At 40.3% G+C, this 25852-nt stretch overlaps 2 protein-coding genes across 2 annotated transcripts; both read left to right on the top strand.

Moving 5' to 3' along the window:
- The first annotated feature begins 201 nt into the window (after nucleotides 1–201).
- LOC117269502 (uncharacterized) lies at nucleotides 202–5862 on the top strand. The gene is made up of 7 exons (XM_033646528.2): nucleotides 202–428; nucleotides 1067–1195; nucleotides 1299–1423; nucleotides 1765–3321; nucleotides 3489–3800; nucleotides 3893–4062; nucleotides 4172–5862. Exons 1-7 carry the CDS (start codon nucleotides 310–312, stop codon nucleotides 4757–4759), a joined length of 3000 nt encoding a protein of 999 aa, XP_033502419.2. The 5' UTR covers nucleotides 202–309; the 3' UTR covers nucleotides 4760–5862.
- Nucleotides 5863–9993: 4131 nt separating this feature from the next.
- nop14 (NOP14 nucleolar protein homolog (yeast)) lies at nucleotides 9994–22470 on the top strand. The gene is made up of 19 exons (XM_033646150.2): nucleotides 9994–10165; nucleotides 10623–10805; nucleotides 12507–12641; nucleotides 12859–13000; nucleotides 13304–13446; nucleotides 15554–15685; nucleotides 15806–15928; nucleotides 16047–16178; nucleotides 16300–16630; nucleotides 16736–16866; nucleotides 16979–17064; nucleotides 17178–17313; nucleotides 17754–17855; nucleotides 18266–18419; nucleotides 18499–18658; nucleotides 20777–20924; nucleotides 21487–21605; nucleotides 21741–21896; nucleotides 21985–22470. Exons 2-19 carry the CDS (start codon nucleotides 10623–10625, stop codon nucleotides 22079–22081), a joined length of 2610 nt encoding a protein of 869 aa, XP_033502041.1. The 5' UTR covers nucleotides 9994–10165; the 3' UTR covers nucleotides 22082–22470.
- Nucleotides 22471–25852: the final 3382 nt, after the last annotated feature.

The following is a 25852-nucleotide window of genomic DNA, read 5'->3' on the forward strand; positions in this document are numbered from 1 at the left end:
ATAACACTGGTTTGTTTTATAGAATATAGCGGTAGGCGTTTCTTTTTTTTTCTTTTTCTTTTTTTAATTTTGTTTTGTTTCTTTATTATTTATCCATGATATAATGTAATGTAAAACTAGATCCTGTCCTACATGCTCCGGTCCAGTAGGTGGCGGTATGCACCTTTAAAGTTGGTATTGCAATCCGCCAGGAAACACAAAGAAGAAGAAGAAGAAGAAGAAGAAGAAGAAAAAGTAGGGGTGCTGAGGTAGCGCTGCCGCCATTTTGGACTGTCGAGCTTGGACTGTTGCGGCCAGACAACATTCAAGATGTCAAGGAGAAAGGATGAAAAAAGTCAAAGAAAAAAGTGTAGTGCAATCAATTGCAAGAACTATCAGTGGAACACCCCGCACCTGGCCTTCCACCGTTTCCCGAAGGATCCCGACAGGTAAGAACTCCTGAGGTGTACGTATCAATTTAATATGCCAGATAACACTTGCAAAACTGCACGTGTCAATGCACTGAAACGGGAGTTATAGTAATCACATTATTTTTATTCACATGGATGAGCTTTTATTTGTTATAATGCTTTTGTTTAATATAAAATGTTAGAAGAGAAAGCAACGGATGAAAAAGAGTTTGCTGTTGGCTCTACATTAACAATCTTTTTAGCAATAAACTAAAAAGATGGGATGCTAATAAACTTGAGTGACTTAACCCTCAGTGCATATTATTGTGTCATATTGTGTTTTTACTTATTCATATTGCTAGTTATATTGTGTTTTAACCTGTGTAGCACTTTGGTCAACTGTTGTGTGCTATATAAATAAAGATTGGCTTGACTTGACTTATGAGTCCATTTTTGGACTTTAAATGAACACACACACACACACACACACACAAACAGACACAAACACACAGACACCATCCATTTTGATGTTTTATTTCTGTTATAATGGCCTACAACTCTAATAACAAAAAAAAAGATAAGAATGGTCCCTAGGAGTAAATTATGTTGGCAGTTGAATACACAGTGCATTATAGGGTTAATACAAAAGCATTTGAATTATTCACATTGTGTTGCAGGTGTGCAAGGTGGGTGCATAACTTGAGAAATGCCTCTCTGGAGGGGATAAGCACCCAGCAGCTCCACCAGAGCTACAGAGTCTGCAGTGGCCATTTTCATTCTAGCCAGTTCAAAAGGCCATCAGATGTGTATGTACTATTCATGTGGTAACATAATTAAAATGTCTTCCATTCATAATTTTATTTATAATAGATAGATGAAGTAAGATAACGCTTGTTTTATTATCTTTAGCCACGCTGGACTGATTTGGAGTGCTGTTCCCACAAGAGTGAATGTCCCAAACCCACCACCTACACTAGCGGTGGAGAAAAAGCGAAAGCCTCCAAAGAAGCGCCAGGAGTTGCCACTAAAGAAACGTAAGATTCTCTTTTTCTTGAAATTGCTCAAACTTCTTTATTTAATTTTTTGGTCTAACATTATGTAAATGCCAGTACCTGAGACAGACATCTTTAAAGGATTCAAGTAAAAGGCTGCTGTATCAAAAATATTTCTATTTGTTATGACATGATTAAAATAAGGCTGGCAGGTAATATACTATTCAAATACATACCATGAGCACACATGAATGATTAAGATATTGAAGGCAGGCTGCTTTCATTGATCTTGCTCACGTGATCATACAGAATACCGTAACGGTATCAATACTTTGATATACTGACTTCATTTCAAAGTATTCACAAATGGTTGTCTTTTACAGGTAAACTTATTGCCCGCCCGTCATCACCAGATGTTGCTGCAACAGGGCCTACTCTGCCTCCACCGCCATCAGCAGAGGACATTCCGGGGCCTTCTTCACAAGCACCACACACCAATACAACACCAAAACACCATGACTGTATAGATTCAATGAAGGCACAAATCCGGAGATTGAACTCGCAGGTGTGCAGGCTGAAATCGCAGGTGAAAGATCTCAAACAAAAAAAGAGTAGCAAGGCTGTGGCAAAGGGGTTGCTCATGAAGGAGCTGCAGCGTGTGTTGCCGGCCAAATCTTTTGCCTTTGTTTACACACAGATCCGCATGTGCGAGCGTAAGGCTCCAGGTTTCCGTTGGTCCACCAAAGACAAAGCTTTTTTCCTTTCTCTCCTCCACACAAGCCCAAAATGTTATCGGCTTCTCTGCAAGGTGTTTTCGATGCCATCTGTTCGCACTCTGAAGAAGGTAATGAAATCGGTTGATTTCAAGCCAGGCTTCAACCGCAGTGTCCTGACAACAATGCAGAAGGCCATGGAGAACACCAAGCCAATGGACAAGGTGTGTGCAATCATCACAGATAAGATGTCCATCAAGGAAGCCGTCCACTACAATGAGTCTGCTGACAAGGTCGAGGGGTTTGAGGACTTGGGGAAAGGACAGCGGAGTCCATATGTGGCCAACTATGCCTCAGCCTTCATGGTGAAGGGCCTTTTCAAAGAGTGGAAACAGCTCTTCGGATACTGCTTCAGTAGTGGGCCCATTCCTCATGATCGTCTCCAATCACTACTGTTTGAAGGAATCCGTGAGCTGAGAAGTGCAGGGATGGAGTGTCTTGTTTTCATCTGTGACCAGGGTGCTGGAAATCGTGCCATGCTCACGCGCCTTGGGGTGACTAAGGACCAGCCGTATTTCGATGTTGATGGCATCAGAATTTTCTGCATGTGGGATCCACCGCACCTCATAAAGAACATCAGGAACAATTGGAGGAACCACGGCTTTCAATTGGATGGGAATGAGATCACCTGGGCCATCTTGGAAGATCTGTATGCTTATGACAGCAAACAAGAAATTCGTCTTTGTTGCCGTCTAACAAAAAAACATGTGTATCTCCCTCCATTTGCCTCCATGCATGTGAGGTTTGCTACACAGGTCCTGAGTCACTCAGTTGCAGTTGGAATCAAGACACTGTCAGAAGTCAAGCGTCTTACTGGCAAACTTCAACAAAACTACATAGCGGCCGCCAAGTTCTGTGAAAGCTTTAACGGCCTGTTTGACTGCTTCAACTCCAAGCAGTTGAAAGACTCTCACAAGCTGAAGTCTGGACTGTCTGAAGTGTCTGCTCATTTTCCATTCCTGGACAGCTGCATGGAGTGGCTTCCACGTCTGAGGCTTCTAGATGCTTCTACAACCAAGCAGGTCCCATGTGTTGAGGGGTGGCAGCATAACATCCTGTGCCTCAAAATGCTGTGGTGTGATCTTCGTGAGCGGCATCAGGTGTCCTTCCTGTTGACAAATGGATTAAATCAAGACTGCCTGGAAAATGCCTACTCAAGTATTAGAGGTACGTAAAATTTAAATTCTGTATTTGGTATAGCATTGCCTGGAACACTTTAAAAGATTATCTTTCTTGCTCAATGCGCAATATCAAAAATATATTTTAAAAATGATCCTAAAGTACTACTAACTTTCAATTGATCCAGTTTTGGTGTGATGTGTGTTTGTTTTCAGCCCGCGGTGGTAATCGTGACAACCCTGACTCTGTCCAGTTTGAATGTGAACATCAGGCTGTGGCCACAGGATTGATGTTCAACAACTGTGAAAAGACCAATTGTGAAGAAGATCTCAACACGTTCTTGCTGCAGATCAGTACATATGCCTCCCAGAACTGTCCCCCGGGCATCAGTGACGCAGAGAGGATTGCAAAGGAGCACAGCTACTCTCAAGGAGCTCCTGATTCTGGGGCAACAGAGATTGGGATCCATCCAGTGGAATCCAATCAGAGTCCTTCCAACCAATCAGTCAGTGACTCTGGAGATTTTGGTAAGTAATACTTGAGTATGATTTTCATAACATTTTACATATTCCTGTGAAATTTGAACTACTAACATTTAATTGTTTTATTATCCATTAAGAAGGACTGATGGACTGCACTGAGGTCAGGGTGAGAGAAACTCTCTTGATGGGTGAGAAAGACAAGTCAGGGAGTGAGATCGGCCTGCACCAGCTGTCTACCCCTTGTAATGCTGTGGATCTCAGAATACAGAGACAAAGCTCAACCAGAACCAGTCTACAAGAACATAAGGTCCAGAACTCACGACAGGTTGATGGTCACCAATAATCAGGATTTTCACAAACTAGAAATTCAGGCTCATTTAGTTTGTTTGTTTGTTTGTTTGTTTTCTTGTCTCTAGAGTGGTGATACTGTCCTGAAATCTGACTTCGACCCGCCTGAAGGTGTTCTGGACATGCTGAGCAAGATGACTCCAGTTTCGTCCTCCTCTGCATTTGACCTTGATGGAAATGTGCTTGTGTATATTGCAGGCTACATTGTGAATAAGGTTGTGGGTAAATTCTCTGGTCCTGAAGGTCCCTGTAACAACTGCTCACTTCTCACTACATACGTGCCTACTGATAGCAGATACACATTTCTCAAGGACAAGCAATATACTGACCTCGTCTTAGGTGAGAAAGGCCTGAAAGTGCCCAGCACAGCACTGGTTGATTTGATCACTGCCCTTGAGTCTAACTTTCGGAAAAATGTAAACTCAGTGATCCACACACTATGTTTGGGACAGAAGCTATTTAACAGTAGCATGGAGGTTGTCAGTGAGTGTAGTGAGGTAGTGTGTGGTAAGGAAGCATGCAGACATTTGCTTGTTTACATGGTTAAACTGTTCAACAGGATCAGAATTCACCACGTCTTGCGCACCCAAAATAGGAGAATCTCCCAGCCAAATCAGAAGCGGAATAGAAAGTTTTTAAAACTAAGCCATAACTAGAAAATGCATTTCCTGCAGAAATAAAGCACAAAGCATTGCTGAAAATTACAGAAATTCGAAATTAAAATAATACTAGTTCATACCCCGTCGGGGCAACATAACATCTGCCACGATTTATACTTTCTGCCTATGCCAATGCTCAATGGCCATGTGCAGTTTGAGATGGATTGGCCAGCCTGTTCAAAGCAGCAACTGCTTCATTGCCTGAATGCATCACCTGACTGGTTCGTTAATGAAGCAGATCAAAGTAGTGATGGCAGTGTGACACTGAAGCTTTGATACAAAGCAATTCCATTGAACCACTGCTTCAAACCCTGCTTTGGAGCGTGAAAGAGAGGTTTGAGATGGATTGGCCAACCCGTTAGAAGCAGCAACTGCTTCATTGCCTGAATGAATGATTTGAGTGGAATAAAGATAGGCAAACTTGTTGCCATTATTCAGGCTGGTTGGCCCCAGCAAAAAACTGCTCATTTGTATTTGTGTTGTGATATTTCACGTATAGACCTGAGATAAAATGTGACAGTTGTATGAATCTCTCTTTGTCAGAGGTGAGATTGTAGCTACTCAAGCTGCAGCCCAACTGCACTTTGTATTTTTACATAGTTATCTTATACTTGGTTTCATATAAGCAAAATGAGATTGGCTGAATCTAAATCTGTAGCTAAATTGAAGAATCGTTATCATTTAAAAGATGTACAGCACTCATATTTTACATATAAATATTTTTTACATGTACTGGCTTTGCCTAATGATGTAACCGTGGTGTTGCACCATCATTTCACCTTCAAAATAGGGTAATAAATGCATTTTTCTGTATGTATGCAGGTTTAGCTTACAATATGGTTTGACTGATTTTCTCCTGCCCACAAAAAAAAGAAAAAAGAAGTTTTTGGAGTTATTTGTTTTGTGTTAAAATCTAGATTTCTTATTCTTTATCAAATCTCCCACAGGACTGATGGCATATTTTATATTTCTGTTTAAATGTCTATTTATTTCTCTTACAAACACAATTTGATTGGTTTTACACTATAAATATTTGATCTTTAATTTACCATATTCTTCTTGTACATAGCCTACTGTAAATAAATCTTTTTTTCCTTACTATATGATGTCGCCATTAATGTGTTTCTAGTTAAAATATAGATATATATGTTGTCTTTTCTTCCTAGAGTGGAATATTTTTAGCCTCTTGGACATATATCAGAACTGATTACTGCTTTAACATTAAAATATATCATTAACATATACACTCAGGTCCATAATTATTTGGACAATGATACAGTTGTCGTCATTTTGGCTCTGTACACCACCACAATGGGTTTTTAATGAAACAATGAATACCTGCTTAAAGTGCAGACTCTCAGCTTTCATTTAAGGCTTTTTTCAAAAATGTAGTATGAACCGTGTAGGAATGACAACCATTTCTTCACACAGTCCCCCAACTTTAAGGGCTCATAAGTATTTGGACAAATTAACATAATCATCAATTAAACAGTCAGTTTTAATACTTGGTTGCAAATCCTTTACAGTCAATGACTGCCTGAAGTGTTGGACACATAGACATCACCAGATGCTGGGTTTCTTCCCTGGTGATGCTCTGCCAGCCCTTTACTGCAGCCGTCTGCACTTCCCGCTTGTGTTTTGGGTGTTTTGCCCTCAGTTTTGGCTTCAGCAAGAGAAACGCATGCTCAATTGGATTCAGATCAGATGATATGACTTGACCATCACAGAACATTCCTTTTCTTTGTCTTAAAAATGTCTTTGGTTGCTTTTGCAATATGCTTCAGGTCAATGTCCAACTGCACTGTGAAGCATCGTCTAATGAGCTTTGAAGCATTTGGTTGAATCTGAGCAGATAATGGTGCCCCAAACACTTCAGCTTTCATCCTGCTGCTCTTGTCAGCAAGAGAAGACTTCACTAGAATAAATACAGAGGGTTTATCACAAGATGTAAACCATTGGTTAGCCTTGAAAATGGAAGGCCAGATTAGAGTTTGTCAAAAACCATCTAAAAAGCCTGTACAGTTGTGGAACAGCATACTATGGACAGATAAAACAAAGATCAACTACCAGAATGATGGGAAGAGAAGAGAAGGAAGAAGGGAAGGAACTGCTCATGATCCAAAGCACACCACCTCATCAGTGAAGCATGGTGGAGGTACTGTTATGTCATGGCCATGTATGGCTGCCAGTGGAACTGGTTCTCTTGTATTTATTGATGATGTGACTGCTGACAAGAGCAGCAGGATGAAAGCTGAAGTGTTTGGGGCTACATTATCTGCTCAGATTCAACCAAATGCTTCAACACTCATTGGACGATGCTTCACAGTGCAGATGGACATTCACCTGAAGCATACTGCAAAAGCGACCAAAGACATTTTTAAGACAAAGAAAAGGAATGTTCTGTAATGGTCAAGTCATATCATCTGACCTGAATCCAAATGAGCATGCGTTTCTCTTGCTGAAGCCAAAACTGAGGGCAAAACACCCAAAACACAAGCAGGAAGTGCAGACGGCTGCAGTAAAGGGCTGACAGAGCTTCACCACGGAAGAAGCCCAGCATCTGGTGATGTCTATGTGTCCAACACTTCAGGCAGTCATTGACTGTAAAGGATTTGCAACCAAGTATTAAAACTGACTGTTTAATTGATGATTATGTTAATTTGTCCAAATACTTATGAGCCCTTGAAGTCGGGGGACTGTGTGAAGAAATGGTTGTCATTCCTACACGGTTCATACTACATTTTTGAAAAAAGCCTTAAATGAAAGCTGAGAGTCTGCACTTTAAGCAGGTATTCATTGTTTCATTTAAAACCCATTGTGGTGGTGTACAGAGCCAAAATGATGACAACTGTATCATTGTCCAAATAATTATGGACCTGACTGTATATTATTTTATTATTACTGTCCCCTATGAAAGAACAATCAGCACTTTACATACTGTACATAGTACTGTATATTATATTTATTATTATTTGTTCTGCTCCCATTTTTCATGAGCTGAACTCAAAGATCTAAAACATTTTCTATATATACAAAAGACCATTTCCCTCAAATATTGCTCACAAATCTGTCTAAACCTGTTAGTGAGCACTTCTTTGCTGAGATAATCCATCCCACCTCACAGGTGTGGCATATCAAGATGCTGATTAGACAGCATGATTATTGCACAGGTGTGCCTTAGGCTGGCCGCAATAAAAGGCCACTCTGAAATGTGCAGTTTTGCTTTATTGGGGGGGTCAGAAAACCAGTCAGTATCTGGTGTGACCACCATTTGCCTCACCCAGTGCAACACATCTCCTTCGCATAGAGTTGATCAGGTTGTTGATTGTGGCCTGTGGAATGTTGGTCCATTCCTCTTCAATGGCTGTGCCAAGTTGCTGGATATTGGCAGGAACTGGAACACACTGTCGTATACGCCGATCCAGAGCATCCCAAACATGCTCAATGGGTGACATGTCCGGTGAGTATGCTGGCCATGCAAGAACTGGGATGTTTTCAGCTTCCAGGAACTGTGTACTGATCCATGCAACACGGGGCCGTGCATTATCATGCTGCAACATGAGGTGATGGTCGTGGATGAATGGCACAACAATGGGCCTCAGGATCTCATCACAGTATCTCTGTGCATTCAAAATGCCATCAATAAAATACACCTGTGTTCGTTGTCCATAACATGCACCTACCCATACCATAACCCCACCGCCACCATGGGCCACTCGATCCACAACGTTGACATCAGCAAACCGCTCACCCACACGACGCCACACACGCTGTCTGCCATCTGCCCTGAACAGTGAAAACCGGGATTCATCCATGAAGAGAACACCTCTCCGATGTGCCAGACGCCATCGAATGTGAGCATTTGCCCACTCAAGTCGGTTATGACAACAAACTTCAGTCAGGTCGAGACCCCGATGAGGACGACGAGCATGAAGATGAGCTTCCCTGAGACGGTTTCTGACAGTTTGTGCAGAAATTCTTTGGTTATGCAAACCGACATTGCGGCAGCTGTCCGGGTGGCTGGTCTCAGACGATCTTGGAGGTGAACATGCTGGATGTGGAGGTCCTGGGCTGGTGTGGTTACACGTGGTCTGCGGTTGTGAGGCCAGTTGGATGTCCTGCCAAATTGTCTGAAACTCCTTTGGAGACGGCTTATGGTAGAGAAATGAACATTCAATTCACGGGCAACAGCTCTGGTGGACATTCCTGCAGTCAGCATGCCACTTGCACGCTCCCTCAAAACTTGCGACATCTGTGGCATTGTGCTGTGTGATAAAACTGAACATTTTAGAGTGGCCTTTTATTGGGGCCAGCCTAAGGCACACCTGTGCAATAATCATGCTGTCTAATCAGCATCTTGATATGCCACACCTGTGAGGTGGGATGGATTATCTCGGCAAAGGAGAAGTGCTCACTAACACAGATTTAGACAGATTTGTGAACAATATTTGATTGAAATGGTCTTTTGTGTGTATAGAAAATGTTTTAGATCTTTGAGTTCAGCTCATGAAAAATGGGAGCAAAAACAGAAGTGTTGCATTTATATTTTTGTTCAGTGTATATATATATATATATATGGCCTCTTGGACCATTTATATCAGAACTGATTACTACTTTAGCATTAAAATATATCATATTAAAATAGCCTATATAAATTTTATTATTACTGTCCCCTTACTGTACAAACAGTAAATAAATATTTATGGATCCTGAGTATGTGACGTCGCCATTAATGTGTTTCTAGTTAAAATATTTATTTATTTATTTATTGGTAGATTGGCTTATGGGGTGATTTTGTTGGAGTAATTAAGTTAATCTTCTCATAAGTCACTGTAATATGTAGAGATGCCATCTAGGCCGTTTTTCTTCGTTTTGTTTTTTTTAAAGTCTATATTTTGCTTTACAAAAACGTGAAAACGCAGCTGTGACCAAGCTATCACGAGGTGAGCAGCACTGTAAGCAGAATTAATAGCGATATACTTCAGTTTGTCTGTGTGTTTTTGAGATGCAATATTTCTTATGTCAGGGGGTCAAGATGGGCAGAAAAGTTTCAAATAAAAGCACAGGGACATATAACATCACAAAAACATATCAAAACCCAACAACGGACACAAAACATGTACCCAGTTTTCTGTGTAGTCTGTACCTTTATTTTGGAGAACGCATTTCTTTTCAACGCTAGAGGCGCTGTGGGGAATTTTAAACCGGAAGTAGCTCTTGCATCTTCTTTGTTTTGAACTTTGACCTCAGACTTTTGCACGCTGGAAATGGAAAACCAGTGAAACAACGTGGATAGTGAAATATTAAACTGTTATTTATTAAACTCAGAGTTAACAGAGCCTCAGTGTCCCATGTTTCATTCCGCCTGGATTTAATAAATCGACTCCTCAAGGCGACTGAAAGGTAAGCTGCGTCTGCGTGACAATATCAGTTTGTTTACAAACTGTTGACGACTCGTATTGAAGCTAAATAGCTTTAAAGTAGCTCCAGTTTTTGTAATTTGACAGATAATGGTCATTTTCGCTACATTTGATACTTTTGGATTCATGAGTACTTTACATATACACATTTATGTCAGTGTTGACCTAAAATGCGCTCAAAGCTAACTGCTAGCTAATGTTAGCCCGAGTAAAATTAAGACACTCAGAATTACTGATGCACGAGGGAAGTTAATTTGCACCACAGCAGCAAAAATGTCATGTTAGTCAGTGCCCATTTAATTCATGTATTGTAACAACAGTGCAAACAAGACTCCCTCAGTCTCTCAAACAAGACTCCCTCAGTCTCTCAGATGTAGATAGGCTGATGAAGTGTGTACTGTCAGTGATGTTAGCTCGATCACTCCACTGCTGTGTTACAGATGGGGAAGGCACCTAAGAAGAGGAGCCTTGCAGACAAGGTCCGCAAAACCAAGACCTCCACTGAGATCAAAAACAACCCTTTCGAGGTGAAAATTAACAGGAAGAAGTTTGATATTCTGGGGAGGAAATCCAAGCATGACGTGGGTCTGCCTGGTGTGTCTCGATCCAAAGCCATTAATAAGGTAAGAGGGAATCTCATGTTGTTGATCCTGCACCTTCATCAACTTCTCTCTCTGCAAGCTTTTACACAGCCAAAGCATTTCTGCTATCCTTCATTTTTAAAATCATTTAATGCACAAACATCTTTACTTGCACTTTTAGGCTACCTTATGTTCTCCTGTAAGGTGCACTAAAGTTGTACCTTGTGTGATTTCATGTGACACATTAAAGGTTTATTGATTGAAAACAGTAACACTGGATGCTGTTTGGTACAATCTGAAGACAATAAATTCACAATTTTAGATGCTTAATCAAAATTACTGGTCTTGACAATTTAGTGTTGTTGCTGAATGAATTTAATCACCAAACAGGTGAGTATAAAACATTTAACAATACACAGGAGCATGTGAAATAAGATACAGATAGATTTCATTAAGAAACGTCATTTTTTTTATCAACTGAAATGTTTCGTAGATGAAGAAAAATTAAAATATTGAATTGTTTGATAGATTTGTTTGTGGCATGGAACCTAATCTGCATGCTGAAATTTTCCAGTTGACCCCAAAAATCTTCATATTTTGCTACTGTAGGCTGATTATTCTACATGTATCACCAATTTTAGGGAATTATCCAGTTTGTGCCAAGAAAGCATATTGATTATTAGCTTATTATCAGCTTAGTAATTTATGTGTTGCAAATAGTAATTATTTAATGTACACTTTATGAACTGTCAGACAACATAGAGTCTGAAGAGCACATTTTGGATTTGATGAATACATTTGACAGCTGAGATATTTTAAGTTAATATAGATTTCCTACATACAAAAATGCTGTGCCAACCATCTGTAAGGATTGCTTTATTTTCTTGATGAGCCAATTGGATCCTTATTAACTCAGCTGCCATCAAATTGTACTTTGTTTTTTTTTTTTAAACTTCATAATCACTGTAATTTTACAGAAGGCTGAAGTGATGAGGGGCGTACCAGGCAGCAGCTGACTGATTTTGGCTCTAAAATTCTCTATGAATTACTGTTAGACCACAAATGTCATCCTAAACTTAAGACTGACGTGTCCCTTATTTTTCTGAGTTCCCCCTATCTCAGCCTGTCAGGAGACACATATAGCATTAGGATTCTTTGTGAAAATGGCACCTGGTTCTTTGACCAAACTGACCAAACACCCAGAGAACTGCGGCTGCAAATAGATGTCACAGAAGTGGGAAATGTCAGTGTAAATTGGCCACACAGCACAATAAAGAAAGGAAGCAGGCTCTGAAAATAAAAACATAAAACATTCTGCTATCTGATTAAATAAAAAATAAAAGATAACTCTTCTAGTGTCGCACTGTATCTGGCAGCCATGGGTCACAGCTCATTATCCATTTCTCACTATCTGTGCTGTGAAGCCTGGTGCTCACAGTATCATGCTGGGAGAGGGATTTTCTGCAGGAGAAACTGAGAGCTGTGTAAGGACAAAGAGTACCATGATCAGAAAGTTAAAGTGGGTAAGAGTGATAAGAGTAGAATATAAATCTAGAATTTATGATTTTGTATGTATATGTATATAAACACGGGATTTATAATGCTGACTGTTGCACTTAACGGCAACAGAATCAATGTTTTTGTAGTTGCCTGGGAGGTGTGAGCGCTTGTGTTTGTTTCTGTTGTCTGAGAAGAAGTGGACAGAAATCATGTGCAATTATTGATTTTTTTTTTGACATGTAGAGAAAAGAAACCCTCCTGAAGGAATACAAACAGAAGGGCAAGTCCAGCAAATTTATTGACAGACGCTTTGGGGAGTACGACACCAAGATGGCACCAGAGGACAAAATCCTGAAGAGGTTCGCCATGGAGAGACAGGTCAGTGATACAATGACTTGTGTCAGGACACATCAGACACCAAGACCTGACATGCATTTACACTAAATAAACCGAGTGTACAGATATGAAAACATTTAGTAATTTCACTATCTAAGGACCAGTTTGTTCCTACTTTGGCCCTCTGAAATGTTACATGACTTATTTGTTACTGAAAATGTCAATCAGCAACTCTCACAGTGTTTACTTTATCTTTCAGCGTATCCATGATAAGAAGGATGTGTACAACCTGAACGAGGAGGAGGAGCTGACTCACTACGGCCAGTCGCTGGCTGAGATCGAGAAATTCAACGACAGTGTAAATAGCGATGATGAAACAGAGGAGAAAGGCCTTTTGTCAGGTGAGTAGTGCTAGTGCCCGAACATCAGATGAACAGAGCTTCGTATGCTTGATAAATCTTATAAATATTCAGCATCAGTTTGTTCATGTGTAATCCTTCAGTCAAGCTTACCAAGGTCTGGAAAAACTAAACACTGGTAAATCATGAATTTACCAACTTTATATTATTGAAATGCAAAACCCATGAAGGTGGTGGCTTTTTAGGTGGGGGTTTTATCATCTCCAGCCCACAACTAGATTTGATAAGTCTTATAGTTGACTGAGCTAGTACATTATAACGACACTATTCCTCTCTTTCATATAGCTGAGCTGACGGCCGCCCACTTCGGAGGAGGAGGTCTCCTCAGAAAGAAGACATCAGGGGAGCAGGAGGAGGAAGGAGGCCAGAGAGTCAAGTCCAGACAGGAGCTGATTGAAGAGCTCATCCAGAAGTCCAAGCAGGAAAAGGTGAGCCAGCAAACTCTGATCTGACTCACTCTGTTAAACATGGACATATATGCCAACAAGTGAACTGCGTTGTCACCATATGGAATTATTAGTCATTAAAGGAAAGGTCTGGTGATATCCAACATTTTCTTGTTGTGAGCAAATCCCATAGAAAACAAAAACAACAATGAGTTTCTCTCACTAGCAAGTATTGTCTGTGCCTAGCCTGAGTGTCCACACAGTGTTTTTCGCTAGTAGCCTTCATCTTTTTTCACTTGTTTCCAAGAACAACAGAAAAAGCACTGCATCCATTGTGTTTTTTAGAGTGCCCCGACATTTTTGTGTGGCAGTGTTTGTAATTGAAATCTAAGAACTTTTCAAAAAGGCGCTGGTGTCGTCGCTGTCGCTTCTTTAGCTGTACGTTAGTCAGAAATTGTAACAACTGAGAGAAGCCTGTCCTTTTGGTGTTTGCTTTTATCACCATGTGCATTGCAAGCTTGTTGTTAGCTGTGTGTTCAACCCTTTGTTAACATAGTGTTACGTTAGCTACCTAGCTAATGTTAATGTCAGAAGTCTTAGAAACAAAACCCACGTGCAGTGCTTCATCAGAAAAGTGCTTAGCGCTTGGATGAAGCACCCTGCCAGTGCTTTTCTGCCAGAGAAATTATGTGGACACATTTTATTCCTTTGTGTCATAGAGCTCCATTGTTGTCTAGAAACACCAGCGATTCCACTGGATTACTTGTTCCTCCATTACTGAACACAGCTATTGTAATTTATCTTCAATCAATCCCACATACACCATCCTGCTGCTGCAAATACTCCTAGTGCACCACATCCGCAGCTGAAAGCAGTCCCGAACAAATACACTATTTACTCCTGTTTGAGTAACTTCAGTTTATCCATTTTAGATAAAACCTCCTGTAAATGGAGAGACTTAGGAATACAAAGTATCAAAGATCTACATATAGAAGGTACATTCGCCACCTTTGTACAGCTGCAAAAGAAGTTCAGTCTTTCAAACAGTAATTTTTTTCAGGCACTTGCAGATTTGAGATTACATACGACAACATCTAATAGGATTCTAAATTCAGCTGTCTTAAAACGCCACCAAATCGAGATAACTTAATCATCTACCTTATATGACACCCTACATTCATTAGTCTCTTCATCTTCTGAAAGTTACAAAGCCAATTGGAGAAAACGAAATAGGTATTCAAATGTTAGATGACATTTGGGAAAAAGGTCTCCAACACATACACAAATGCTCAAACAACGGCAGACACTGTCTTATACAATTTAAAACACTATACAGACTCCTCTACTCCAAGGCCAAAATACACGACATATATCCAAATGTGTCACCAGCTTGTGATGCATGTCAAACCTCAGAAGCAACGCTTTCTCACAGCTTTGTCCTGTGCCCTAAGGTTGCATCTTTTTGGTCCGATGTCTTCAACGGCATCTCAGAAATTATTAATATTTCACTAGAACCAGAACCTATATTAATCATTCTGGGTGTATCTGAAGCATTAAGACAACTCTCCATTGCCCAACAAAAATTCCTCTCCTACTGTATCATTACAGCAAAAAAAGCTATTACTATTGTCATGGAAACAGTCAACAGTTCCAGCCTACAATTTGTGGCTACGTGACCTAACTAGCACACTACACATGGAAAGGATAAGATACGTCTTAAAGGGCAGACTCCCACGATATATCACGATCTGGCAACCTCTTATATCACACCTTGCACACAGTACAGTTCCTGAGTTGTAACCCATTCTTCTGCAATATTGCATTCTGAGTATGAATGGTAATATGTCTGTTTAAGGAAATAATTTAACATTTCCAAGAACATAAAGTAAGTATTTGTGACCTCTTTTTGTTTAAAGATTTGTGTCCTCAGTAGAGACCAATGGGTTTATGGCTGATTTCCACAGATAGGTGGGGGAGGTCAGAAAGTACTAACACATTGTTTGTTTTTGTAACACAAATATTAAACACTTCCAGCCTTATCCTTTCAGGATGTTGTCTTTTTGCTGACTTATAATCATAGTGATATTTTCAGGGAGATGTGTCTTGTGGTCCAGGTGATTAACTTCTTAAATTTGTATCACTTTTTCAGCGGGAACGCCAGGTGCAGAAAGAGGAGGCACAGGAGCTGACGGAGAAGCTGGATCAGGAGTGGAAGAGCATCCAGGCTCTGATGGTGAAAAAGATTCCCAAAGCTGACCGTGTTGAGGAGGAGAAGCCCAAGGTAAGGTCGCATCTCACAAATCATTGAACAAAATGTTGTTTTTCTGCTGTGTCCTTTTCATTCACCAAAGACGGAGCCTGATATTTCTTTGTCGTCTTCTGCTTACTCTGTGCGCTTCAGCCGGAAAAGTATGATATGATGGTGAGAGAGCTCGGCTTTGAGATGAAGGCTCAGCCCTCAGAGAAGCTGAAAACCCCAGAGGAGATCGCTCGAGAGGAGAGAGAGAAGCTGCAGAAACTAGAGGTATGTCACAGCGCAGGGCGGCTGTTAAACTCTTTTATCTCAATGCAAACAATGTCTTGTCATCATCAAATATTTTAATGCTCTGTGTGACAGTAGATTTGCTCTGTGCTGTCTCCAGGCTGACCGTCTGAGGAGGATGATGGGAGAAGAAGTCGGTGAGAGTTCACAGAGTCAGATCCACATGTCTGCTGATGACCTCAATGATGGCTTCATCCTGGACAAGGACGACAAGAAGACCCTGTCTTATCAGGTAAGTGACATGCAGTATGCAGCATGCGTTTATTAAAGAGCTGGTTTATTTCTGTTTTTTTTTGTTTTTTTTTTGTGGATTAGCATGTAAATTCTGTCCTGAATTTCTTTTGTGTGTCCAGGATGGAAAATGGAACCTTGAAGAGGGGTCTGAGGAAGAAAATGACGACGATGAAGCAGAGGGAGAGAGTGATGTGGAGGAGGATTCGGAGGCGGAGGGGGAAGGTGGAGATGAAGAGGAGGGGGAGGAGGAGGAGGAGGAGGCGGGTGAGGGCAGCAGTGAAGAAGAAGAAGATGGTCACTCAGACCTGGAGTCTGAGCAAGAAAGCGATCACGAGGAGGGAAAAGAGGAGGACGAAGAAACAAGTGCCAAACCTAACAAGAGTCTGAGCAAAGAGGAGATAAAGGCCCAGCAGGAGGCAGCTAAAGCAGAGCTCCCGTACACATTTACTGGTAACTACACACATACACAAATGTACAAACTGTAGTCAGGACCCATGTTATTAAAATCAGACATTAATTTGACCCAGATTTAAACTGTGTTTCCTCCTCTTGTAGCTCCGGAGAGCTACAACGACCTGAAAGATCTGCTCCAAGGCCACACCCCTGACAACCAGCGCATCATCGTGGCCAGGACACAGAAAAGCAACCATCCTAGTTTGGCTGCAGGCAATAAACTCAAACTGCAGGTAAAACATGGAATAAGCTGTTCTGTTAATGAGTGTGGTGCCTCTGTGTCTGTAGCCAGTTGTAGCTTGTGTCAGTGCCATATGAACATAGAGTATTCTCTCTCTATCTCAGAAACTGTTTGGCTTCCTGTTGGAGTACATTGGAGAGCTGGCCAGCAGGAGTCCTCCTCAACTCACCACCATAGATAAGCTCATACCGTGCGTTCAAAAAGTGGCTTTCTCTCTCAGGTTTCACCTCCTGGTTCAAACATTCAGACCCTGAAACATATCAGATCATTACTGTACAGTTATTCTCTTCTCTCTCATTACAGAGAGGTGTACACTTTGTGCCAGATGTTTCCAGACGCAGCCTGTAAGGCCATGCAGAACATCCTCAGAGACGCTGGTCATAGCATGGAGGAGGCGCTTGAGGTCAAAGGGCATGTTGCCTTCCCAGCACTAGACATGGTATGGATTATCAGCTGTGAATACTGTAAACATGTTCAATGTTCACCAGGGTGGATCAGGATTTTAAAGGTTTTAAATTTCACACAATGAAGCAAAATATACTACTACTAATAATAATAATAATAATAATAATAATAAGACAAGTTTTAAAAATTAAAAAGAAGTTCATTCTGAATTATATGAAAACAAAGGGGCTTTTGGAACCACTCAGTCTACCTGGTACAAAAGCTTATTGCATGTATGCCTAAAAATTCATACATATGTACACACGTATACAGATATATACATACCAATATATCTTAATACACATATTTAAATATAGAAAGACAGATATACCTTCGTAAAATCACTGTTTTAACCTGGAACACAACAGAGAGAATGTAAAATGATTCGCCTTGTCGATGAACGCAGCTACAGTACGTTTGTTTCTGTGTCTCAAGCTCATCTACCTGAAGGTGACAGCCCTGCTGTTTCCAACCTCAGACTTCAGACACCCAGTCACCACTCCAGCGCTGCTTTACATCAGCCAGGCTCTCACCAAGGTACACACAGTCTTCGGCGTGTTTGTTATTGTCTGTGTCGTTATGGCTGTCTTTGTACTTTTCTGACTGTTCTTGCCTCTAATGGGATTTTGCTATCTCTTATTCTGTTTGAAACCAGCCCTCCTCCTCTCATTAGTCTTTTTTTTGTGTGTGTGGATTTTCTCCAGATAAGAAAAGGCTTTTCATATACACACCTCAAACATTTTCAGTTATTCATTCGAAGTTTTTTTCAGGGCACAACGGCTGTATGATGTTGCACTGTTGTTTTCTTTCCAGCGCTGCAGCTGAAACACATTTATACGTGGTGTTTACATGGCAGTTATGTTGACATAAATGTCAACCACAAAATCAATGTTACTGGATGAGTGGATTCATATCTGTGTGTATCTTTGTGATCTGAACGTCCTTAGTGTCCAGTGAGGTCATTACAGGACGTGACATCAGGTTTAGTGCTGTGCAGTCTGGCCGTGGAGTACGTCTCTTTTTCAAAGCGCTTCCTGCCCGAGCTCATCAACTTCCTGGCTGGAACGCTGCATCTGGCCGTGCAGGACAAGACATCTCTAGGTAGGTTTACTAACATATATTTTAGTGCCAGAATTCATAAGGTGACGCAGAGCTGACAGACTTTGACATTGTGTTGCAGATTACACCATGGTGCCACCGTTTAGGCCGTCAGGGAAGTGCTGTGATCTGCTGCTGTTGTCAGACTCCGAGTCCTGCAAGAGCTGGAGCAAGAAGAGTCTTCCACTGTCTGCAACCCAACACCTGGAACTCAAAAATGACCTTGACAGAGATCACCACAGGTAGGAGGGGAGGGGAATCTAGAAGCTAGTCAAACCTCTGGACTCATAGACTTGTTCAATGTTATTGCAATCAGTAGACAAAATTCCTAATCATAGCTCATCTATTATATAACTTGCAACCACAACAAGGAAAACCTCTGTCAGTAGTAACCAAGGAACAGCAACTTTTGGCCACAAGACACCAAAGTAACATGGTGAGAGTTGTCCATAAAGGTACATAATTTTCTACTAAAAAAGCATAACTTTGAAAGATCCCTCCTTGATTTGTCTCAGAAGGTTTCATGTAAGCTTCAGCTGCACTTACTGAACAAGGTCTGTAGATTTGACCTTCATCTTCTCCATTGGAGAAACATTAGGAAGTGATGTCTGCACAGCCTGTATGGACAGGAGGAATGTTTAAAGGGAGCTGATACATCTTTAATTGTTAAGAATTAAAACCAAAATTCTCCACAGATGTTGTTTGTATGCCCCCTCTGTACATACAGCTGACCACCAGAGACATGGCATTTACAAAACAACAGATATCAGACTGCCTTAATTGGCCAGTCAGAGCGTAGCATGTAACAACACCATGTAATAACAGGAGCGAGCACTTGCCCAGAGACAATTATAGGCCCAGTAGGAAGAGAGGGAGGGAGATGAAGTGTGAGAAAATGTGTTGTCTTCACGCAGCTTCTCATGTTTGCTTTGGACCAGAATATGACCACCAAAGAAATGAAACGGCAAGACAGGAAGTTCGACTGATTAATTATCTTTTATATGAGTGAAATAAAAGACAAACTCATTTGTTCTTTTGTAAAAAGAAAAAAACAAAATTGAAGCACAGAAACATGCCCTCATGCAGATCTGTTCTTTAACCTGTTGCTGTATGTTTTATAAAATATAAGCATGTCTTGTGGTGCTAAAAAGGAATTAATGAGTGATGAGGGTCCTTATTAACACACGGATATGAAAGATAAGCCATCATACCGTGTTTACCTGTACAGACTGCACGGCTCTGAGCTGATACATCCACTTGTGTGATTCTGATGAGTCGCCAGCGTGTTTTCACACGGCAGCTGGTGTGTGGGCACAAAGCAAAGCTTGCAAGCAGGCTTCAACGGACCATGATGGTGCGCAGTTTGTGAGAATATACATTTCTATTTCTACTCAGCTAAAATTAAGATTTATAACATGCGATAAACCACCTTTGAGTCGGAGTGATTTATGTTGGAGAGACGTTAATTTAATTTATTTGCTATATTTGTCAAAGAAAAATAAATAAACCTGTGAGTCACGAAGAATAAACTTCACAAAGCATTTTTTGTGTATAATAAGTAATTTATTCAATGTTTTCCTTTTAAAGCAGCAGTTGTGATTAAGTATTTTATTTCCTAATGACTCAGACTGAGGCTTGCAGCAAGTCTAAATACCTACTCCGTAAGTCATCATTAAAGGGACAGTTCACCCCAAAATAAAAACTACATAATTTTCATCTTACCTGTAGTGCTATTTATCAGTCTATATTGTTTTGGTCTGAGTTGTGTTAGAGATATCAGCTGTAGAGATGTCTGCCTTCTCTTGAATATAATAGAACTAGATGGCACTTTGGCTTGTAATGCTCAAAGCACCAAAATAATACATTTAAAATAACTCAACAGATATCTCAATGTGTCTAATTTACAGACCTTGTTGTAAGCAGTTTCATGTAGAAACTATTTTCTGTCTAGCAAACTACACCTCCAACTGTATCACTGCACAGAAGGAAGTATGTATCCACGGCTAGCTCACATAGCCCCACTGAGCTAACGTTACAGCTCAGCCGAGGAGGACGCCATTAGTGTTTACATCTTATACTATCAGGAGCACAAGCCATTTGTCCAGAGTTCTTGTAGATATCGAGATACAGTTGTGGCATGGCTCTAGTGCCCCTAAATATATTCCCACATATATTTAATATATACGCATCTTTACATAGTTTTCAACGAGGCACTGTATTTTGAAGGTGATCTGTGTCCTTTGCTATATTGAGTGCTGTGGGTGTAATTGTTGTGTTGTTGAGGTCAGGAAAAGGGAGGCAAACTATGAGACAAATTTCAAACTATGAAACTGAGATGATCGTCGACATTCTCTCTGCAGGTTGATGTGTCTGTCCACTTGCCTGGACCTGGTGAAGAGGTGCTGCCTACTCTACAAAGACCTTATGTCCTTCACATACATCATCCAGTCAATCAGAACGCTGCTTTCCAAACACCTTTCAGCCCAAACATTACCGGAGCTTTTACAGGTTAGTGCCAAAGATAAATGGAGGTCTTTCTCTTTTTCTCTCTGTCTCTCAAAATATCTTATTGTTAGTTTCTTCTTCATTGTTTTTTTGTAAAGAAAAAACAATTTTAAAAAAGTGTGGTATTGCTAATTTTCTCTTTTTTATTTCTATCCTTTATTGTTAATTTTTTACTGTAAATGTTATTTTTTAATTTTATTTTTTATTCATTAATTTTTATTTGGAGTTTTTTGTACCACTTTTAACATCTTTGTATTTTATGTTATTTTATCTTAATTTATTCATTTGTATTTCCTTTTTTACATTATTGTTGTTGTTGTTATTATTATTATTATTATTATTATTATTATTTATATTTATTTATATTATTATTATATTTTTAACTTTTCTTTTTTTCATATTATCACTATTACTATCTCTCTATCTCTCCATGTATAGAGGTATTTACCTATGTACATTTACTTGTCCAGAAATGAGCATTAAAACTTCTGCTGATCCATGTGTTGCCTAAAAATTTATATTAAAAAGAACTGTAGCAAAAAAAAAAAAAAATGTTTTGTTGTAGGAGCTTTGCCGTGATGTCCTTGAGACCATCAGCAGCGCTCCCGTGACGCACAGTCGGCTGGTTTTAGAGAAGAAGAAGCCAATTCCCCTGAAGCTGCTCACACCAAAGATTGTTGAAGTGTAAGTGATATTCCAGTGAAATACATGTGTCTGTAAAAATGTATTATTTCATCAAGAAGCTGAGAGAAAGCATGCAGATATGCTTGGTAGTGCAACTGGTTTAAATATCTCCTTTACTTCTTTGATATTTTTCAGGTTGGACTATGGAAAGAAGCGTGGCAGCACCAGAGAGGAGAAAGAGAAGGAGCGACTGAAGCACAAGTACAAGAAGGAGTTCAAGGGGGCTCTGAGGGAGATCAGGAAGGACACGCGCTTCCTGGCCAGAGAAAAGCTCAACGAGGTCATGAACAGGTACGGAGAACACACAGTGTCCCTGTGGATGTCAGCCAGAATGTTTCTTTGACAAAGCCTCTCACTTGTTACATGTTCTGTGTTTCAGAGATGCAGAGAGAAAGAGGAAGGTGAAGGAACTCTTTGGCAGCTTGGCCACTCAGGAGGGAGAGTGGAAGGCTCTGAAGAAGAGGAAGAGGAAGTGAAATACAGGATCTCAGTCACTTACCTTCATCATGTCTCCTCTTTCAAAAGGACATCTTTCATCCAGATGTGGATAACAGCCTACACAAGGCTGAAATCTGTGGAACTCTTTTGTACCCTCTGGATTATTTTTTCATCATGAGATAGGATAAGTCCTTGTTACAACATCCATTTTATACTGTTTGACAAATAGCTGTCAAATGCACACCAAGTTGTCAGATATTATGATGTAGGCGTTTGATGGGACGGTCAGATACTGATGTTGGAAGTGTCAGTCGACACAGCAGCAGAGACTTGGTTTCTTTTTTTTTCCAACTAGAATCCATCACTATAATGATGTAATGAATACAGAAAACAATAAATGACAGTATCTTTCTGTTCTCTTGCTTTACATCAACAATGCACGTGTGTTTCCAGTCATGCTCAGTCAAGTGAGATTCAGTTATTCCCACCATAAGAGAAATAAAAAATAGTTTCAGTCAGATGCTATGGTATGTAAAACATGGATTATTCAGTGAGTGTCTTCAGAGGGAGGAAAAAACTGAAGCTTTACTTTATTGTTTTCATGTGAGAGTTAAACTGCAGCCAAACAGACCTATTAAAAGAGAGCAGGGATGTGTGAGGAAAGATTAAAATGGAATCAGGAGAAGGAGGTGGTCATAATAATAATAATAATAATAATAATAATAATAATAATAATAATAATAACTAGTCCATACCCATTGGTAGCTTTGTCACCTTCTACCTATGCCAATCCTCAATGCCTCAATGCTGTTTCACATAGATTGACCACGTCAGTGAGTAGAAAAATGTGGGACAGAATGACTGACTGACAGAGTGACACACTGACAGTTTATGTGATTATGTACAGCATACCATACCATGACTTAGTCATACCAAAAATTAGAAGGAAAAAAAACATTTGGCCACAGGGGGAGCCACAGCGATCGGTCGCATTTTAGCCATTTTTAAGCATTTTTCTGTTGTTATAGCGCCACCCAGTTGCCAATTCGAGTTAAATTTCTCCAGTCACCTTGAGGCGTCCTGTTCTACATATCTACCAAGTTTAGTAAAAATTGATATGGCGGTTAGGCCTAGATAAGAAATTAGCTCTCTAGCGCCCCCATTTTGTTTGATGGGGTCAATAATGGAGTGGTCCCCTCAGATTATGTGTGGTCATATGCCTACAAAGTTGCGTGGTGATCGGTGAAACCCTTGAGATGTTATAAACCTTTATGTGATGAGCCACGCCCTCCACAATATTCATTGCCTTATAGAAGCTCAGTTTTAGTAAGTTTTTTTAGTAAGTTTTGCCAAGAGGGAATTTTAGATATTGGTCCCTAGATTATGTTCACCGAGTTTCATGCAGATCGGTCAAACTTCCTAGGAAAAGATCAATTTGAAGTGTTTTTCAAAAAATTCAAAATGGCGGAAAATCTATATAACCGGAAGGTATGGGTTCTTGAGGCAAATTTGTTCCTCATGAGGAGAGGCATCTCTGTGCAAAGTTTCATGTCCCTACGACATACGGGGCATGAGATATGCCCATTCAAAGTTTGCAATTTCAATCAGTTGCTATAGCGCCCCCCTTTGGCCAATTGATGTAATATTGCTTCATTCGCATCCTCCCATGACCCTCTACCACTGTGCCAAATTTCACATGGATTGACCAAGTCAGTGAGGAGAAAAACGTGGAACAGACACACAGACACACACACAGACAGAGTTTTCATCATTATATAGTAAGATAATAATGCATTTGATTTATATAGCGCCTTTCAGGATACTCAAAGACGCTTTACAGAGAGCAACAACAGCAATAAAAAAATAAATAATAATCTTGAACCCCCTCTTTTTGAACCCCTGCTACCAAAAAAGACCAAGTCTGCTCTGATTGGTAAGCATTTCCAGGATTTCCGTGTCTTGTTATGGCATCCTGGGAATGACTCTAATAGAGTATTGCTGCACTTTCTACCTGGAAACAAAAATCACAAATATAAGCCTCAAAATTGTTATCTTCTCAACCAGGCATGTTCCAACAAGAGTATAATCCGAAATGGGGGACAAATATAAAATAGCGGCAACCAAGTTTACATGTTTCCTTGACGTTAGCATGTAGCTACATGTAGCCGTGTAGGCCACGTCATGTACACACTTGCAGTAATGTGACTCGAGTAGATGACCATAAAAAGAAATCCATCCATTGGGTGCTGAGCTCACCTAGTAGAGCAGGCACCACGGTTGTAGGCTCGATTGTGTCCTGCATCCCCTCTCTCTCCCCCTTCATACCTCCACTGTCCTATCAAATAAAAGCCTAAAAGCTCCAAAAAAAATCTTTAAAACAAATCTGTCAGGTTGTCTTGTAAAGTAGAGAAAAACATTGAAAATAGAGTATTTAGAACAATCTGAAGCCTGAGGTTTTTGCTCACAGAGTTTACCTCATTATTTGAAACTTTGGCCACGTTTCACAAAGACTTCTGACAATGTAACATAATATAGAAAATAGGATGGTCTCTTTTAAGGTTACAGCTCGTTAACACAGCGTTAAAGGTATTTATGGGATATGTGTGTTTGTATAGATGTAATACCATGTTAGTGTAGCTGTAATGCAGGTGAGTATATGTCTGAACAATTAAAAGCAGTACTGTAAGGGCATGATTCTTTGACACCATTGGTCAGGTCAGAGTTATGGCCAGAAATAAATTCTGGATGCTGAGTCATGACATAAGCAAAAGTACGAAACACAAACGTCATGTTGTCGCAGTACCTGTCTCTGCATGAAGCCATGATGAACAATAACAAGTCATCAGGCCTCTCTGCAGGATTCATTAGTCATTAGTGGAATTGAAAAGTAGAGAATGAAATGACTCACTCTGTTTTCTCAGGAGTACTGATCTTTATGTAAACTGTTGGAGTGATTCACAAAGGCCATGTTTACATCTGTAAGAAATGTGGCTTTAAGCTTGTTTTCTGTGGAGAAAATTCAAATTCAGCAACCGCTGAGACACCTGCTCTCAAGTAGTGTGGTAGCAAAAATAAGAAAAAAAGATGTGCTGCAGCTGTAGATGGATGTGCGGTACCCATATCCTGTGGTAAGATGCTGGGTGAATGAAAATGGGACATCGGTCTTGGTGTTAATGAAGCAGAACTGTCTCTCGGAGGAAAGATGCTGGAGGAGTTGTTTGCAAGGACGGACTTTCAGTGCACGTCTGTCTCGTCTTTCTTATACATACAGGCTGCTGCTGGACAGCTGGGTACAGCACATACTGTAGTCAAGGTCAACATGTTTTATTGTAATACTGGTTGGTTCAGTGGATGCAGGCAGCATTATTGCTGCCTGTAAACAGAATGCCAAAAGACACGTTTTGTTGTGATGAAAATAACAGTAGTACATTTAATCATGAACCCTTATATCATTTAATATCTTGGCAGATACTCAAATCCTTAAAACAGCAACCTGTTACTGGTGCACGTCATGGGCAGTTTAAGGGACAGTGGGCCCCAGAGCACAAATATGCAAAAGGTGCCACCACCTTTCCTACACAGGAGCAAGACACACAGACTTTTTTTCTGGTTTTGTTATGTTTCTTTGCAGTTCCTCTAAATCTCTTGTGATTGTTTTGTCTTTTTTGTGTCTGCAATTCCTTTGCATCTTATCTGGTCTTTTTGTGTTTCTGTACGGTCATTTTGTGTCTCTTTGTGGTAATTTTATGTCTTTTTTGGTCTTTGTGTGTCTCTTCATGGTCATTTTATGTCTTTTTTGGAATTTGTGT

This window comes from Epinephelus lanceolatus, chromosome 19 (genome assembly GCF_041903045.1).
Source record: "Epinephelus lanceolatus isolate andai-2023 chromosome 19, ASM4190304v1, whole genome shotgun sequence".
Classification (NCBI taxonomy): domain Eukaryota; kingdom Metazoa; phylum Chordata; class Actinopteri; order Perciformes; family Serranidae; genus Epinephelus; species Epinephelus lanceolatus.